Genomic DNA, 17,360 nt, shown 5'->3' with positions numbered 1-17,360 from the left:
TTGTAACAGTAGTTTAACATTTTGGGAAATCCACTCATTCGCGTTCTGAAGAATTAGATGAAAGCTCGGTATGAATCTCACCTCTGTTTGTTGAGCGCGAGGCTGAAATCAGGGTATAATTGGTCAGAGGGCCCGGTGGCGCCAGTGTCCGGCAGCCTCGCCTCTGTCAGTGCGCCCCAGGGTGGCTGTGGCTACAATGTAGCTTGCCATCACCAGTGTGTGAATGTGTGTGTGAATGGGTGGATGACTGGATATGTAAAGCGCTTTGGGGTCCTTAGGGACTAGTAAGGCGCTATATAAATACAGGCCATTTACCATTTACCATTTATAATTAGCCCCGGCTTAGCACAGAGACTGTAAACAGGAGGAAACAGCCAGCCTCAATCTGTCAAAGTGAAAAAATACACCAATAAAGCTCGAGCTCATTAGGCTCCCAGTGACACTGTGACCTTTGTGCTTTCACTACGCTCCGTAGCAGGCGAGGGATGTCAGTGAGATCAATGAATCCATAAATAAAAACGCAGCCAATTCCTTCCTGTTGGGCTAATATGGATTTTGGGTTGCGGACTTCTTCTGTGAGTTTACCGGACGCTTGTCCATTTTAAAGTGAATCTCCAATTAGGAAATAGGTAATGACTTACAGGAGTCACCTGACGTGAAGCATCGCTCAGTCAGGCTTCAGCGCTTGAAGCGACGAGGAAACCTTTCCTGTTTCAGTTTGACTTTTAATGTAAAATTCTGCAGCATTTTGTGAACCCAGAAAACATTATTATCTCTCTCGGTGCTGTTTTCACGAGCATTTAAGAAAATCACATGGCTCAGGTTTTGATTTTTGTCTCTGATACCAAACACAAATTCTCATTTTTGCCTTAAAGCTGAAGTGAGGCCAAATGAAAGAGCTGAAATGTGTTAATTATTGAGCTTTAGAGGTTCTGCCATGTGTGTTTTCTCACTGCGGTCACAGCCCAGTTAGCAGCTTTGAGGAGTGAAACATTTTCCTCTCACATATCTGAGCCCATAAGGAAACAGGCTTAGTGCGTCTGCTGGAAACAACCAACAACAATACTGCTGCCTCTGTGTAGCGTGGGCGTTAAATCCTCCTTCATTTGCTTCGGCTTTTGAACTCGCTCATGCACACTGACAGCAAACTATGTCGGAAATAATGACACAGATGCATAGAAATACTTCTTTGTCATATAATAGTAGTGTGTGTGTATATAGATGTGGTCTATTTTTATAGTAGTTTAGCAGTATATCAGATACATCACCAGTAATCCCTCTGTGATGTAGTGCCTGACATGCTGTGTGTGTTTCAATAAGCCTTTTAAGTTAAACATTAAAGTGGGAATGATCAATAAGTGACAATGTGAAAACAACTTGCAAACCCCCCTCCCGGCTTAATGTTTGGCTTCTTTTATTTACTATTTTGGTTCGTTTCCTGCAGATAAAAGCAAAAAAGCTCATCCTTAGAGTTAGGATAAGGAGCTCAGTCATTCAGGGGGAGCTCAGAGTAGAGCCGCTGCTCCTCCACATAGAAAGGAGCCAGCTGAGGTGGTTTAGACGTCTAATCAAGACGCTTCCTGGACGCCTCCCAGGTGAGGCATGTCTGACCAGAAGGAGACACTGGGGCTGGATCTGGACCTGCTGGAGAGATTATGTCTCTGGGGTGGCTTGGGAACACCACAGTGTCCTCCCAGAAACTGGAGGTGGTCTCGGGAGAGGGAGGTGTGGCGATCCAAAACTTTGTCTTCCTGTCACATAATAAAATGCCACCTGCGCCTCCCCGTTATGTCCAAGGTGTCTTTTTGTGTCAGTGCTTTGATTCAGTAGTAACTGCAGAGCCTGTGTTAGGAGATCAGAGAGACGGCGGATGGTAAAAGTCACACTCACGGACGTAGTTCATATCCATTTGTGTCCTGTGTGTTTTGCACTTTGCTCTGATTGATTTCCTTCTTTTTTCAGTGCCTAGATTTGGGTACGTAGCTCAGCTCCTTGATTAGGTTTGGAAGAAGTTTGCAGGTGCAGTAAAAGATGCATTTTCTGCTGAGTCAGCTGCTCCTGTGACAGCGACTGAGGAACTGAAATAAAGTCAGGAGAGCAGAAAGAAAAGGAAGAATGGATGTGAGGCCCTCAAATTGCACTTGGAAGCTTCAGTCAGGAAAAAACAATTTAATAAATGTTTGGCTGCAAACAGGAGAAGAACAGCGGTGAGCACACTGGAGCAACCATCTTGGCACCACCACCTTACAAAATCAAGCCCTCATTTAAATTAATTGGGAAAGAACTACAACTTTTATTTTGATAGTCACCATGTAGTATGATTATTTGTTATTGCTTCAGATTTTTGGTGGCTTTGCCCCAAAATATGATTTCAAAAAGCTTTTCTCTGCAGGTGATACTTCTGCATCACATGCTCTCAGTTTTATACCATCACAGTTTCATGAAGGACTCAAACCACAAACTCATCACAGCACTGAAATCCACACGCTAGCTATGATGTGGATACAACGAGTGTAGAAAAACAGCAAGTTCACTCATTCTTAGATTGTACGTTTCCCAGTTCAGCCTTTGATCCGATGTTAGTTTTATCTAAAAAGAGCCAAGCACCTCCCTCTATTGTATATATAATTCAAGTTTAATGTATTATTATTACCAACACGCACACAAAAACACCACCATAATAGCATCATTTTAAAAAATGTCTCTATAACATACGCACATAATGAGACAATCAATGCAAATATTGTGAATGGAGGAGCAGCTGCAGAGAAGGTGTCTATATACATATATTGAACTTTATGCACTTCAAAATCCAAGAGAAGGTCTGCAAACATAATTTCTTTCTACAAGTTAAAAACAAAAAGGTCAGCATGATGTCATCAGGGGTGAAGTAAACAGTGCTGTGCTGCTGTTTATTTCACAAAAATCCAAATTTGGTCCTTTTTCTTATTTTTAATATTCGTAAACCAAAACTATTCCAGGTTTCGAGGCATTAACTGTCTCCTTCTTCTCGCACGTGTCAGAGAAACATTCAAAAACAAATCAAAGAGTTTATTCATTCTGTGTGACGGGGAAATATTTGCCAGTTGTGTATTTCAGCTTCTCGCACTTGCACACTGAAACAACACAAATTTTCCTATAAACGTACCATATTAACAGTGCCGGGCATTAAATCCACCATAATGTGCCTCCGTAGTAAAGCTCCCCTCACCTCTTCTCATGCAACTTGTCGAGCGATGCCAAGAAATTATCCCGAGCTACTTAATTCCCTTATTACATAAGAAATGCCTCCTGTGTTACTGAGGTTTAACAGTCATAAATCACTGTGTGGTCCAGTGCCAGAAAGAATTCATTTCAAGGTCATGCTGCTTAATTTGAAAGCTCCACCATTTCTACCTTTAATCTCTTGGCTCTGCATGAAGGTGATGTCTCAGTGCGGTCGGGTTTTCTTTCTGCTTTTACACACTTGCTTTGTAAATCTTTGTTTTTGTTAATGTGCATTGTTTTTTTTTCACAAAGTGACTTTATTGCTTTGACTTTAATAAATTCAGATTATGTGTGACCAAGTGCCCCGGAGGAAAGTTGTGCACTCATGCAGTGCCATGTAAAGAAGCTTTGTTATAAAAGAAAATGTGTCTTCAATGAGAAGATTTTGTTTGGCTGTGCAGTGAAAACGTGCAAAAAAAGCAAAAAAACTGATTTTTACAGGAATGAAAACACTGATAACCTGTTGTTTATGTGTCCACATCTCAGTAAAGGCTTACTTAAAATTTTAAAAACTATGAATTATGTGCATGGGCAGTCCATTAGGCAACTTTGTCGGTCTTAACTTTTGACATTGACGTAATCGTCCACAGACAGATTTTAAAGCTCTCTAGGATATTGCATTTGGGGTTTAGGGAATATCACAAGCTAGGTAATCTTGATTGGGGATGACAGTCCCTTTACACTGTCAACATCCTATTTTTAACCAGGTCATTGCACATTGTTGCCCTCAGGCAACCCAATCCGATTTTATCTCTTCCCCTCCCTGGACATTTATGATTATTAAAACATGCATTTAGGATTATCAGCCTCCATCTCAGGTGTCCGCATGCACACTGACGGGAACGCGTTTGATGTTTGTTATTTCTGTTTGCCTTCATCTTTCCTCTTTTTAGCTTATCTTGAGGATGGAGCTGATAGAGGGGGTGAAAAATAAAGCTTATGCTTATGTGCTTAAAACTGCAGTTCCTCTAATGGCCACTTGAGGCTTGCTGTGAAAGCAGGTTAGTGGCTTGTAATCACATGGGTGAGGGTCAAATTGAGACGTGTGCCTACCTGTAGTTTTCTTTATCCCTGCTCTGCTAAAAGTGGGATTTAGTATTTTAGTAGTAAAATCTAGTGTAGCAGAGCAAAGGAAAATGAATGAGCTCAAATAACTAAATATTAAATAAATACGATGTGATTTGTTTCATAAGTTCCAGTAAGAAAGATTAAATAAGATGTACTTTATCACAAAAGCTCCTCTGGAGCTTCAATTAAATAGGATAGTTCAATAAAATATAATATATGACAGCACAGAATATCTGAATAAGATAAGAAAAATAAACTTGGCCAGCTGTATCCTGCTGTGTATAAGCAGATGTTATATGATGATGCTATCGTGGCTGCTTTTCAGCCTAAAGCGAGAATAAAGGTGGAATTTGGCATGTGAAGCTAAAAAGCATCATCAGCTTAAATTCAACCCCTTAAACTAACCTAACAGTGTGCATGGATGCCGCATGTTGCTTTGCACCAGTCTAACATAAGTGACCAGTCATAACACTTCAAACTAACCCGCTCCGTAATCTGCAGAGGTGTTAACGGAGCTGAAGGCTTGACGGGTCACCCTGCTAACTTTAAACCTGAACAAAAAGCTGAGTTGTACAAGAATCGCCTGGTGTGCAGATGTTACGAGGGGCCTGTGTATTTACAGGGGTCCTGACCTCTGTAAACACTGTCTTGATGCCTTCATAGGCTCAGTCACTAGTTTCAGGTCATATTGAATAAGTCATGAAGTCCATTTGGGAACTTATCGTCATTATTAGTCTGAAACGAAGGAGACCTCCATGTCCAATGAGCATGCAGCGTCCAATAAAAGTGTTTGCCTCTGCGCTTTGTAACGGGAGCTCACCAACCAAAAAATTATGCCACGGGGGCTACGTCCATCTTTTACGCCGTTAATGATTTCCGTTAATGTCTGCCTTTGGGTGTCTACTAGTCCTCCTTCACCTTTGATCACCTGACTGGATCTCTGCTCTGTGTTTTTGACATCGATGCTTTTTCGAGCATTTGTGTGTGATTTTAGTGGAAAGATTTAGAGGAAAGAAGAAAAGTTCCATTGTTTATGGATGTTGACAGCTTTCTGACATTCAGTCTGAACAACAAAAAGTCCACTGTCACTGAAAAAGGTGTCCAATGACCCTTGGAAGCGACCCGCTCCGAGATCGGGGTCAGACCTGTCCATAAAAGTCTGGAAAATGTTTTGAAATGGGAGAAGTGACACGTGCATACGTGACTTCACTGCCAATTATCGCCCGACGGAAAGTCTGACCTGAAGATTGAGCTGCGGTCCCTAACAGCGCCCTAACGTGATTACGTGGCAGGCGGCATATCTAACTTCATTTCAACCATGATAATCATCAAATTAACTGAACCACAAGCGTACATTTCAACGTTTGATTCACACACTCGCAGCAAGCTCCTGCAGCTCCCCTGCAGGTAGCCCCGCATGTCAAACACCCACTCTAAAAAGAGTCTCCCTTCAACTTGAAATGGCCTCGTTTGAGGTCTTTCAGTTCCACGATGTCCCACTTGACGGATTTAATTTCCGTCATCTTTAGAGATAATAAATGTGAAATGACAAATGTGAAATTTGTTCCAGATTTACCGTGTCCTGTGCTGTGACACGGCGGGCCTGAGTGGAAAAATGTAATTTTACTCATCATTTGTCAGTGCCTCCATATCAACACCCCCTCCACTTTGTATTATCCAGCAATGTGGAGAAATCATTATTTGGGACTCGCTTTTGATTTTTACCCTCAAGTGACCAAGACTGAGTGACAGTCTTTGTGTTTCTCATTTCTGGATTGTTTCCTTCATCTGTGACAGATACTCTAAATTAATCTGATGCACATATTTTGGTTCTGTTTTACTTCCATTCATCCAGTTACATCCACTTCAGGATTATGGGGGTCTGGGGCTTTACCCCAGCAGTCATAGAGCAAGAGGGATTCACACCCAGCATCTTCATGCTGTGAGGCAGCAGTGCTACCCACTACACCACCACGCTGCCCTTATTTCCCCTTTGTTTGTGTCCCTGAACACTTTTATTTATCTCACACTGACTTGTGTCTGTGCAAAATCAACACATTCCCCCTTTAAAGGGGTGAAAACGTCTGAATTTGGATTCTGGCATCAGTTTGATGCTCACTCCAGAGAAACGCGTTCAAGTCTTGCACATCGAACATGTTTACACTTCATTGTTATTATTTTTTAACATGTTATTGTGTATTTTGTGTTCTTTCTGGGTACCCAAAAGCACACAGCATCATCAAGGACCACAGCCACCCAGCACACCAGCTGTTCTCCTTGTTACCATCTGGCAGACGTTACAGGAGTCTGTGTTTTTACCACCTAGCCGTACGACACCTCAACCACAATATTTAAACACACACACTACGCTCCACAGGATGCACGCAGACGCTGTCCTACAGTTTCACAGATACATACTACGCTCTGCACTGGTCACGTCATTTTTATTAGTATTTAAATAGAAATGACAACCCTTACTCTGTGCAGTCCTGCACTAACTGACACCGCTGACACTCAAACTTTGTGCTGTTCAGTTTGTACTGCTGCTCACTCCTGACACTTTATCTCATTTAAGATTTCTTTTTCTGTTTATACAAGTGTGCACATGTATTTATACTTAGTCTGTTAACATTTTTTACTATATTTTTTGCTGTGTTTTATAAATATTGTGGTTTTTTTTTTTACTATTTTTACTGTACTATACTGCTGAGTGACTGTCTTCTGCTCGTCAAATACATTTCATTGCAATGTTGACGCTGTGCTAACTTGCATATGACAAATAAAACTGAACTGAAACTGCTTCTAAAGTGTTAGCCCTGCAATTGGTTGGTGTCCTGTCCAGGGTGGACCCCACCTTTTGCCCTACGACAGCTGGGGCAGTCTTCAGCCCCGCAGCAGTTAAGAAATTGGACGGATGGATTAATAATTGTCATTAAAACCAGCTTTCATGTGTTCATATGCCATCTTGTCCTGGCTGATGAGTTTGGACACCATATATCTGCTGCAGACACAAAACATGCTTCTTGTTTAACTACTTTACTTTCAGAGTCGTGCTTTTGCAAAAAACGTGACAGCTGGTGTCCTTGAACACAAACAAACATTTTTTCATAACTGTCTCACATTTTCTTCTATGAGACTCAGCTGTGCAGTGTGCTCGTGTCAGTTCAACATCGAAATGTAGACGAGCCGAACCTCTGACAGTCATTACAGTCGGGCTCTCTGTGTGGGCTCTCAGTCGTCCCGGTCATGTTAGTCTGGAGTGGTTGAGTCAAAGGCAGCTTCTCAATCCGCCTTTATTGGCCTGAGCTGAAGAACTTCTGAATAAAAAGTGAAACATGTTCAAGAACCTAAAAGTTTCAATGCCTTTTAGTATTTAGTATTTAGTATTTATTTATTTATTGTCATTGTCAAGAACAATGAAATTGCGTTTGGGGCTTCCATACAACCCAAAAAAAAGAAGAAAATAATAAATACCCCTTAAAACCCAAGTGTACATATTTAACCCAGTGTGACTCCAATGCAATAAGACAATCCTTAGCAATAATGTTCGTAGAAATTCAGACAAAGACCTGAGAAACATGACAAAATACAACAATGCAACCCATTCAATATTATTGTACTGTGAGATATGATATCAGATATGATAGTTATCTATTTAAGAAAGGGGGGGGGGGGGGCAGGAGGGGGAAGAGAATAAAGATATGATGCACCAATGCAGACCAGTTCATTGCTATTAAGAAGTTGGATATGGTTATTGTCCGTGAGAGGGGGGCAGAGAGTTCAGGAGCCTCACAGCCTGTGGATACAGGCTGTTGGCCAGTCTGGATGTTCTGGCCTGTATAGACCTGTACCTTCTCCCTGAGGGCAGCAGATGGAAAAGGTGGCGCGCAGGGTGATGTTGGTCCCGCAGGATACTGTGCACCCTCCTCAGACAGCGAGTGGGGAAGATATTACTGATCTCTGGCAGACTTGTTCCAATAATTCTGCCAGCTTCTTTCACCACCCGCTGGAGTGCTTGCTGATCGGCCTTGGTGCAGCTGGGGAACCACACTAGAAATCCATACGTCAGAACGCTGCTGATGGCACAGTTGTAGAAGTTCAACATCAGAGATCTGGGAATGTGTGCGCTCCGCAGTCTCCTCAGGTAGTAGAGGCGCTGTTGGGCCTTCCGTACAACTGAGGTGATATGGTTGCCCCAGGACAGGTCCTCGGTCACAGTTACCCCCGAGGACCTGTCCTGGGGCAACCATATCACCTTTGAAGGTGTTACCAGTGAGCGGATCCTGAAGTGAGACCCAAAAGAGAGTGATTTCCTTTCAAATGGCTTTATTGTGCAGACTGAGCAACATGGGAGGATAACTCTGAGAGAGAAGGAAGGAGAGTCAGTCCTGACAGAATCGGACGCTGAGCTGTTCATGAAATGTTTCAGGAGGTGATAGTGAGACTTGGTCAGGATGTTTATTTGGGGAGAGTGAGCCAAATGTGAGAGACCGGGACTCCACCTGCAGATGGAGCTCAGATGAATCCAGCTCGAGAGATTTAGAGAGATGTTAAAGCACAACAGATGACCAGTGCAGGACCATGACAAACAGAAGTCTGGCTGCTGTTGACTCAACCATCTTAGTCCATAATCAGCGGCTCTCTCTGTTTCTAAATCCAAACATCTCGTTGTGGATGTGTAATTGTTCGTGTCCAGGAGCAGCTGGATTTAAGCAGGAGGCAGAGATGATTCAGCAACACGATAAAACAAACCGAACATTTCTGAAGTGGCACGTAGCCGATAGGACTGCACAGTTTGTGCTTTCAGCTAAACCTGTAAACTTAAACAGATCAAACTTTATTCACTTTATTTAATGATCTCAGACTGCTGTCACCTGCACCTTCGCACTCCTTTGGCCTGAACACCTTGGGGAGCAGATGGGTCGCTCATTAAATTCTTCAGTTTTTCTTACGCATCGCTTCAGAGATAATTGTCTAAATTATTATTTACTGAGCTTGTCATATTATTGCAGATTTTTATTCCCACCGCAAAGAAAAAACAACCACTTAAATATCCTCGACCTCCGTGTGTGTGTGTGTGCAATTCTTGAGTATTTATGACTATATCCACTTTGACCTTTGACCTATTTTAATCTGAAATCGTTTTGAGTGAAAAGTATGATCCTCATTATGTATTTTTTTTTTTTAATTTGTTATCTCTGACCCATTTAATTTTACATATGTGTGAATAGTATCATTATTATTTACTCCATAATCCTCAATTTTGCAAACATTAGACCAAAGGAAAGCTATTTTATTTTGTATATTATTAATAGTCACTTTATTTTAGGCCACATGGATGCTTCGTATATTTTATACCATAACACATAGACTGTTGACATGTCTGTGCTGACATTGCATCAGGAGTTCTCCACATGCAGCCCGTTTGACTTTGAGAGCAGTGGGAGACGGCGAGCACCTGCACTCTTCAGTGCCTTTCTCGTGACTGTAGGATGGGCTAATTGGCTTGGGATACACAAGTCCGCAGGGCTCTGCAGGACACATATCAAAGACAGATCCACATAGGAGACAGGAAACAGGGAAGGAACTGGAAAGTACTTTATTTTCTGAATATCTGCCAGAGTAGAACAGGCTGTGGAATTCGATGATTGGCTAACCGTGGTAGACCCTTCTCAATAAACTGAGAAGCTCCCTAGAGCCCAGCTGCTGCTGCTGCTGCTGCTGGCCCGTTCTCCACCGAGTTTGAATCTGCTCGTTACAACTTACCCCCCGGGGAGTGGTTTGTGTCTATTTTTTCTGCATGAATCCGTATTTCAATAAGTGATTTTCCAGAAGCTGCATCTCCGTTTTTACCTATTTTAAAGTTTTAAATAGTAATAAAACTGTAATTCAGGAGTACAGTTCTGTCCTCAGCTCCAGCGTCTGAAACAACAGGATGGACGTGAAGCGTACGTCATTTGCGGCTAAATCGTGGGCCTCAATTTAAAGAATAATGACAGTGCTTAGGCAGAAGGGTGGTAGACTGTTCCAACAGCAAACGTGTGAAAAATCACAGCTTGTGAGACTTTCTCTAATGATATCTCTCCCTATTAGTCTCAAAGCAGAAAAAGGTCACAGTGCCACTACGAATCGAGCACAAATTCCCATCTAGGGACACGAGGCCAAAAAGGAAAAGGCAAAAGAAATGTGATAAATCAAACAGTCTCCTCATCTGGTTTTTCTTCTTCTCTTGCTCTCTTTACAGATAATGTTTATAGGCGATGTCTTGCAAATGGGACGTGGGCGTTGAAGGGGAACTACTCCATGTGTAAGGCCATCCTTCACGAGGAGGTAAGAGTCAGCTGTCTGCACGTGTCTTGATTAATGTGGCCTTTAGGGAGGATCCTAAAAGTGTGGAGCCTACTGCATGGTAATCAGAAACACACAAAGGCAAGGTTAGTGGTGGAAGACGCCGCTTTGCTCGAGGCTTACTGGAATATTTATAGTAAATATGACTTCGGGGTTTGTTTGCCTGCAGACAAAAGAGCGAAACATCACTGAAAATACGGCAGATTGCCCGAGAGCATCTCTTTAAGGAATCTACTTGTTTTGATTTTTGCACTGCAGCGTGCTTTTAATGTCACCTTGCCCCAAGTTATTGAGGCGTCGCTGGTTTCAAATGTAGGTGGAAGCTTTAAATCAGCTTATCGACCTGCAGCTTTTTCTCTTCTGAAACACGGGTTTCATTTAAAAGAAAAGAAAACTTCCTCAAAAGAAACAACAGTGATTTTTCTAAACAGCATTGTCCTCCGGTGATGTGAGCGACTCGTGAAAGCCGAGAAGAAAACAGCCAGTCAGCACGCTGCTGTTATGGTCCTGCTGTGCTCTACATTTTAATCATTCACGTTTTTTTTCTTCCACTTTTTCTACTCATTTTTTTTTTTGTTCGTATCCGATGCGTCCTCGTGCAGTGTTTCGAGTTTTGTAAGTGCTCTTTTTCCCCCCTAAGGACTGAATGGTCCTGATAAAAATGCAGAACATGCTGAACCAAATCGAGCAGGAACAAATACACATTTCAAGTATCATTTCAGGGGGTCAAGTACTGCACTAGACCCCCTGAAATTACAGATACACGCGAGGCAGACAAATGCACACTAGGTGACCATTGTCATTGTTGCTTTAAAACACCACCTGGAGCAAAGGTAGATGGTAAGATTCAGCTTTTAGTTCCAAAGTCGACAGAAGGTTGTGTTTGTTCGTTTGTGGGTTTCGCCGCTGTTTGGCTTCACGTGCTTTTATTTACTTCACATACCTATTTTTTGTGCCTTCACTTTATTTCCACGATACAGAGCGCAAAAGATGGATGTATCCACTGTCACGTTAACTTGATTTATAAGCCTTTGTCCTATTAAGCGATCAAGTCCATGAAGTAAATCAGGAAACCATTACTGACGTCATATAGAGAGGGAGCAGAGGATCGTTTTCCCACAGAAATCATTCTGCAGCCACACCAATGTTCCCCTGGTGGCCATTAAAAAGAAGGCACTTATTCATTAGCTTCACTTTTCAGACCTGAAAGACACATCTGCTTTCCATGTGAAAATCTAACACCCAGTCCGTTTAAATGTGATGGAGGGGATCGCAAACAAGCATTTATAATGTCTTATTGACTCTATTTGCATAATTGCGTGAGTCCTCTTCTGTTTCAGTGCACCATGAAAGTGGCTACTGCATTTATGCGCGTGCTCCTCTGTCTTCTCTGCCATTATCACATCTTTCTGAGAGAGGACGGGCGGAGCAGCAGGAGAGAAAAGCACTGATAGTCCTAACTAACCAGAAGCTAGTCTGGCTGAGAGCAGTCAACCTGATAACTGACAAAAAGTTGGAGTCTAAATCCTAATCCTGCATTATGGGATAAGACCGATGCTCTTTTAAAACACCAAAACAATGCCGGCTCTGCTCTCAGTGCTGTCATCTCACTCTTTCAATCCCAATCCCACTGCTACTACAGAAGATTTTAAACCTTAAATTGGCTTAAAATCTATGATTCTTCTTTTTTTTTATCAGTGCCGTAGTGCTTAGAAATCATAACTCCATCACAATGAAATGTTAGGGAATAGTGTCAGCTGTGGATTAATATACATCTGCTGCTCTAGTGAGCGCTCAGAGCAGCCAGGAGGTGCCCGCCTGATTTAGTTGGCTTGATTCGGTGGTTATTTGATTGTTTATTTTGCTCAATCTCACCCTAAGAGAACGGGTGAGGAGAATAGAATGAATTTAGAAACAGGCGACAAGTCACTTTTTCCTCCCGGTGTACAAAAGTTAAACCAAAATATCTTTAGAATATCTCTGAATTTGCAGTTATTTATTTATTAACCTTTATTTAACCAAGAAGTGAAACTCCTCAGAGTGAGTAAGATCTGTTTTGTGAGAGTGAGCCCAGATTTGAAGCATTAATCTTGCATGTTTTTTGATGATGTAGTAGAGAACTAATTTCTGAGGTATTTCTGGCTTTGCTTTCCTCAGACATCTGGAGAGGCTGATAGTAGAACCGCTGCTCCTTTGCATTTAAAAAAGCGAGGTAATTCAGACTTCTAATCACGATCCACCCGGCTGCCTTCAGTTGGAGGTTTACAGGCTTGTCTAGCTCACAGAAGACCCAGAGGTGGACCCTGAACATCTCACTGAGATTATATATGCAATCGTCCCTGTAAATGCCTCAGGATCACCCAGGAGGAGCTGGGAAGTGTTGCCAAGGAGGAGGGCGTCTAGACGGACTTGTTTAGCCTTGGAGGGATTTCTATAATGCCATTCTTACTCTGAAATAGGGGCTCCATTAACACATTCGCCTTACACGTGAAAGATCCCCAGTTTGAAACTGGGAGCAGACACAAACCCAGCTTCAGTGCATCACAAGCTCAGCTAATTGGGAGGTTTGCATCAGGAAGGGCGTTTGGTGTCAAACCTGTGCTAAGTCAGCATGTAGATCCATCTGCTGTGGTGACCACTCGGGAAATAAGGGAGCAGCAAAAAGTACCGTCTCCATTCTTCCTCTTAAATACACCCGCCTGTTTTTCTATCCAGGGAAACGACTTTTAATGAGCAGAGCGCCATAAGATTATCATCACTGAAAGAATCAAAGACGTCGGCAACAGTTCAGGGGAGTGAAAAAGTCTGTACTGAAATATTGAGCTGGGAAAATTAGCAGCAGGTACAATAATTGGAAATATTGATTCAGTGTTGATTGAAAGGCGCTTTCTCAACATCAAAGTTGTGCCTGCTTTGACCCCGAGGCAACCTTTCCGACCTCAAGTCAATGCCGAGAGCAGAGCTGTTTGCCGAACACGATGTGTGTGAACGATTCAAATGAAAACGAAACAGTTTTAGTTTGTTGAAATTTAAAATATTACCTCACTCTCTGCAGGTTGTCAGCACAACATGAAACAGAGACACGCTTACTTTGCCGCTGCATCACCTCTTATTTTAATGTACCCTTTTTAGCATTTGGAAACGTTTGCAGAGTGAATCTTAAGCTGTTGTGACTGACATAGGCTCTGTCTTATTTTTGGAATATGTGCAGAATGTGATTTAGTAAATAAGTAAGACCATGCCTGGAAAAGAAACATGAGCAATATTACCGTTGGATTTATAAAACATTTTGTTCTAACCGCCATGCATAAGCTTGTGCAATCTGCATAACATCCCTACTTCTGTATATAAGGAAATAGTTGAAGCCCAGGTGACGTAGAGAAAAATGTGAGGATGTTGTAAGAGAGAAGCCTGCACCTCTAAAGCACGAAAGTCCAACTGAAGAAACTGAAATGATTGTGTCCAAAGAGGAAATCAGAGAAAGTTGAGCTGTTTTTTAAGATGTTAAAACATTTAAGAGAAGGTCAGATAAATATTCTTTAAATGGAAAGGTTAAAGCCAACACCTTTCCATTTTGGGAATTAAAGTATCCGAGAAAACCAAATTAATGACCAAAAGACAATAATAATTGTTGCACACTTCCAGGCGTGCATGAGTTCAGAATTGTTCTCTTTACTTGCTCATTTGCAACTGCAAATACAAAACACAAGCACTTCAGTTTAGTGTAGCTGCACTCTGCAGGCTATCTGTGCAGTAAAACACACAGGACCCCAAAGCCGCCCGATTCAGTGCCTGCGTGAGCACCACCAGTGGGAATCATCATTGACCAGAATATTCTAGCTGGATTGCCAGTGAGCACAGTATGTGTCAAAATAGTAATAAAGAACTGAATGCATAACGTAACAATGATAAGAAGGCCAAACACATGAAATTATGGAGGGAGGGAGGCAATATCTATTACAATACTTTCATCTTGTCCACCCATTACATGAGTTTCACATAATTCTAATAATAAATAGTAGTATTCATTTTAAAGACTTGTTTAAATTCACTAAAACAGCCAGGTCTTCATTTGTTCATATGCAGGCACCTCTAAATCTGTAAGTTAGTAAATGAGGCTCATTGTGTGGATGGCAGCTTACGTATGAACCAAATTCAAATTCAAATTCAAATTCAAATTTTATTTGTCACGTACACAGTCATACACAGTACGATATGTAGTGAAATGCTTGGACAACTGCTCGTGACCTAAAGAAAACAAAAAAGGAAAAGGCTATGAATAAGATAGGAAATAAATATGAAAAATTAAAAAGGGTAAATTTAACTAAGAAGTAATAAAATATAAATTAAGGTTAAAAATGAAATAACTGTACAACACAAATTAGAATGAAGGGTAAATTTAACTGGGAAGGAATAAGATAAAATATATAAATTAAAGTTGAAAATAAAATAACTGTACAACAAAATACACAATATAGAACTATATAAGAATGTATGAAGAAATCTAAATATAAATAAATATATACACAATAACAGCAGCTGTACAAGTATTAACCGGAAATGAAGAATATAGTGACCAGTGTTGTGCAAAAAAACAATGTGTGCAAAACCAAAGTCCAGAAAGTCCAGTGTGTGTGTAAGAACTATATGTGTGGGTCAGTACTGTGTGGTGGTGTGATTGAGAGACTGTATCGCCTGCGGGAAGAAGCTCCTCCTCAGTCTCTCTGTGTTGGTCTTCAGGGAGCGGAATCTCTTTCCTGACCTCAACAGAGAGAACAGTCTGTTGTTGGGATGGCTGAGGTCCTTCACGATCTTCCTGGCCTTGGTCCAGCACCGCCTGCTGTAGATTGAGTGCAGGTCAGGGAGCTCGGAGCGGATGGTGCGCTCAGCTGACCGCACAACCCTCTGTAGAGCTCGTCTGTCCTGCATGGTGCTGTTCCCGAACCAGGTTAAGATGTTTCCCGCCAGGATGCTCTCTATGGTGCACGAGTAAAAGTTCCTGAGCACCTTGGAGGGCAGTTGGAAGTCTCTCAAGCGTCTGAGGTGGTAGAGACGCTGTCGGGCCTTTTTCACCACGGTGTTGATGTGACAGGACCATGACAGGTCCTGCGTGATGTGAACTCCGAGGTATTTGAACCAGTACAGCCTCTCACGTCCTCGGCACCAATCTGATACTTATTCCAATAAGCAGGACAAAAATGCAGCTTTCAGTCTAAAAGTCCCAGACTGGACTCGGTGTCACCGGGAAGCGTTGAGATTTGAAAAATCTACCTCTCGGATTAATATTCACCTGTGAACATTTCTCAACTACCTTAAGTTTTGCTTTTAAAAGTATTAATTGTAATAATTATAATTAATATATGTTCATTCTTAATTAATACAGCCTCACAAAATCCCCATTTTCTTGGTTGCCATGAATGAAGACCCTCAAACAAAATATCCGTCTTATTAAAATACACAAAAACAGAATAAAACCAGCAGACACACAGCTTTTTGTTTTTTTGAAAGCAGAGTTGTGAAGACATGCTTTCGTGTAATTAGGTTGGCAGTTAGTCATTTGTACTTTATAGATCTGTGAGGATGAGAAAACAGAGTTTGGAGCGAGACCCTTCATTTACTGCCTTTTTTTTTCCACGGACTGACTGATCCATCGATCCCTTCAGGAGATGGATATAGAGCGTCTCACCTTTTACAAATATGTGTCTCAGTTTTTCTTCCACCAGGTATCAGCAGCGCTGTGATTGACATCAGAGGAGAGAGGGGGGACGTGAAGTAGCTTCCCTTTAAAGTTCAGGCTGTATTGAACCGGATATTCAGCGGTTCCACTGGGAGAAGAAACTGAGTGGATCAAAGGCTTATTAGAAAGTTTGTTTGAGGAAAAGAAGAATCCTCATTTCCTTTTGGGTCTTCCTCGAGGTTATTTTCTCAAATATAAGTGTCTTTGTTGTTTCTTATAAGGAGAGTGAGTCAGGTTTGGTTTTATGGCCCACACATTTTGTGAGACCCGAGGCTACTGGTGGTGGTGGGTGGGTCTTATATTATCTTCTTGCCATCCACCCCCTCCTCTCCTTTCAGGCTCAACTCGGTTCTCTCGTATCCATTTGAAAAACCTCCCATTTTCTTGATTTATACCTAGAAGTGTTAGCCTGCTCTACAGAAGTGCCTGTTGCAGAACTGATTCACGCACGTTTTTTATATCTATACACAAATGTCCATACACTGCATGCAGTAGAAATCAATGCACTCTTTGGTTATATGCGGTTAGACCTTTGGAAGAGATCTTTGTATTTTGCTCATTCACACTGAACGCATCATTGAATAGTGCGTGGAGCCCGAGGATGACAGCTTTAACAAAAGCTAACTGGAGTCAACAAACCGCAGTCAGATAAATGAAAGCACGTTGGAGGTGTGGTTTAAAGCTTCCTCTGATTTGTAAAAATACTCAGGGCTTTTCAGTCTGACGCATCTTCTTGAAAAAAGAGCTCTGAGGAGATTTGCATAAACCCAAAAAGTACCGTTAGAGATTTAGTCCAGCAGTTACTCTTCATAGAAGTTGACTTTAAAAGTTACTAAAGCCTTAAATGATTCACAGGACCTGGTTAACATGAGGTGACTGTAGACATAAATATCACAACTGCCTGCTGGAGTCTGAACACTTCTATCACGCTGCTGCCTGG

The 17,360-nt window shown here is 41.8% G+C and overlaps 1 protein-coding gene across 2 annotated transcripts in view; it reads left to right on the top strand.

Moving 5' to 3' along the window:
- Window positions 1-17,360, top strand: part of LOC308390505 (corticotropin-releasing factor receptor 1-like) — a 102,291-nt gene that overhangs the window by 39,811 nt on the left and 45,120 nt on the right. For both annotated transcript variants that reach the window (XM_080872580.1, XM_080872581.1), the window contains exon 5: window positions 10,580-10,665. In XM_080872580.1, coding sequence (XP_080728706.1) covers window positions 10,580-10,665 — 86 coding nt within the window. The remainder of the gene's footprint in view (window positions 1-10,579; window positions 10,666-17,360) is intronic.

This window comes from Rhamphochromis sp. 'chilingali' (genome assembly GCF_963969265.1).
Source record: "Rhamphochromis sp. 'chilingali' genome assembly, chromosome: 22".
NCBI classification, from domain to species: domain Eukaryota; kingdom Metazoa; phylum Chordata; class Actinopteri; order Cichliformes; family Cichlidae; genus Rhamphochromis; species Rhamphochromis sp. 'chilingali'.
The sequence above is the reverse complement of the archived record's forward strand: the minus strand, read 5'-3'. Positions and strand labels throughout refer to the sequence as shown.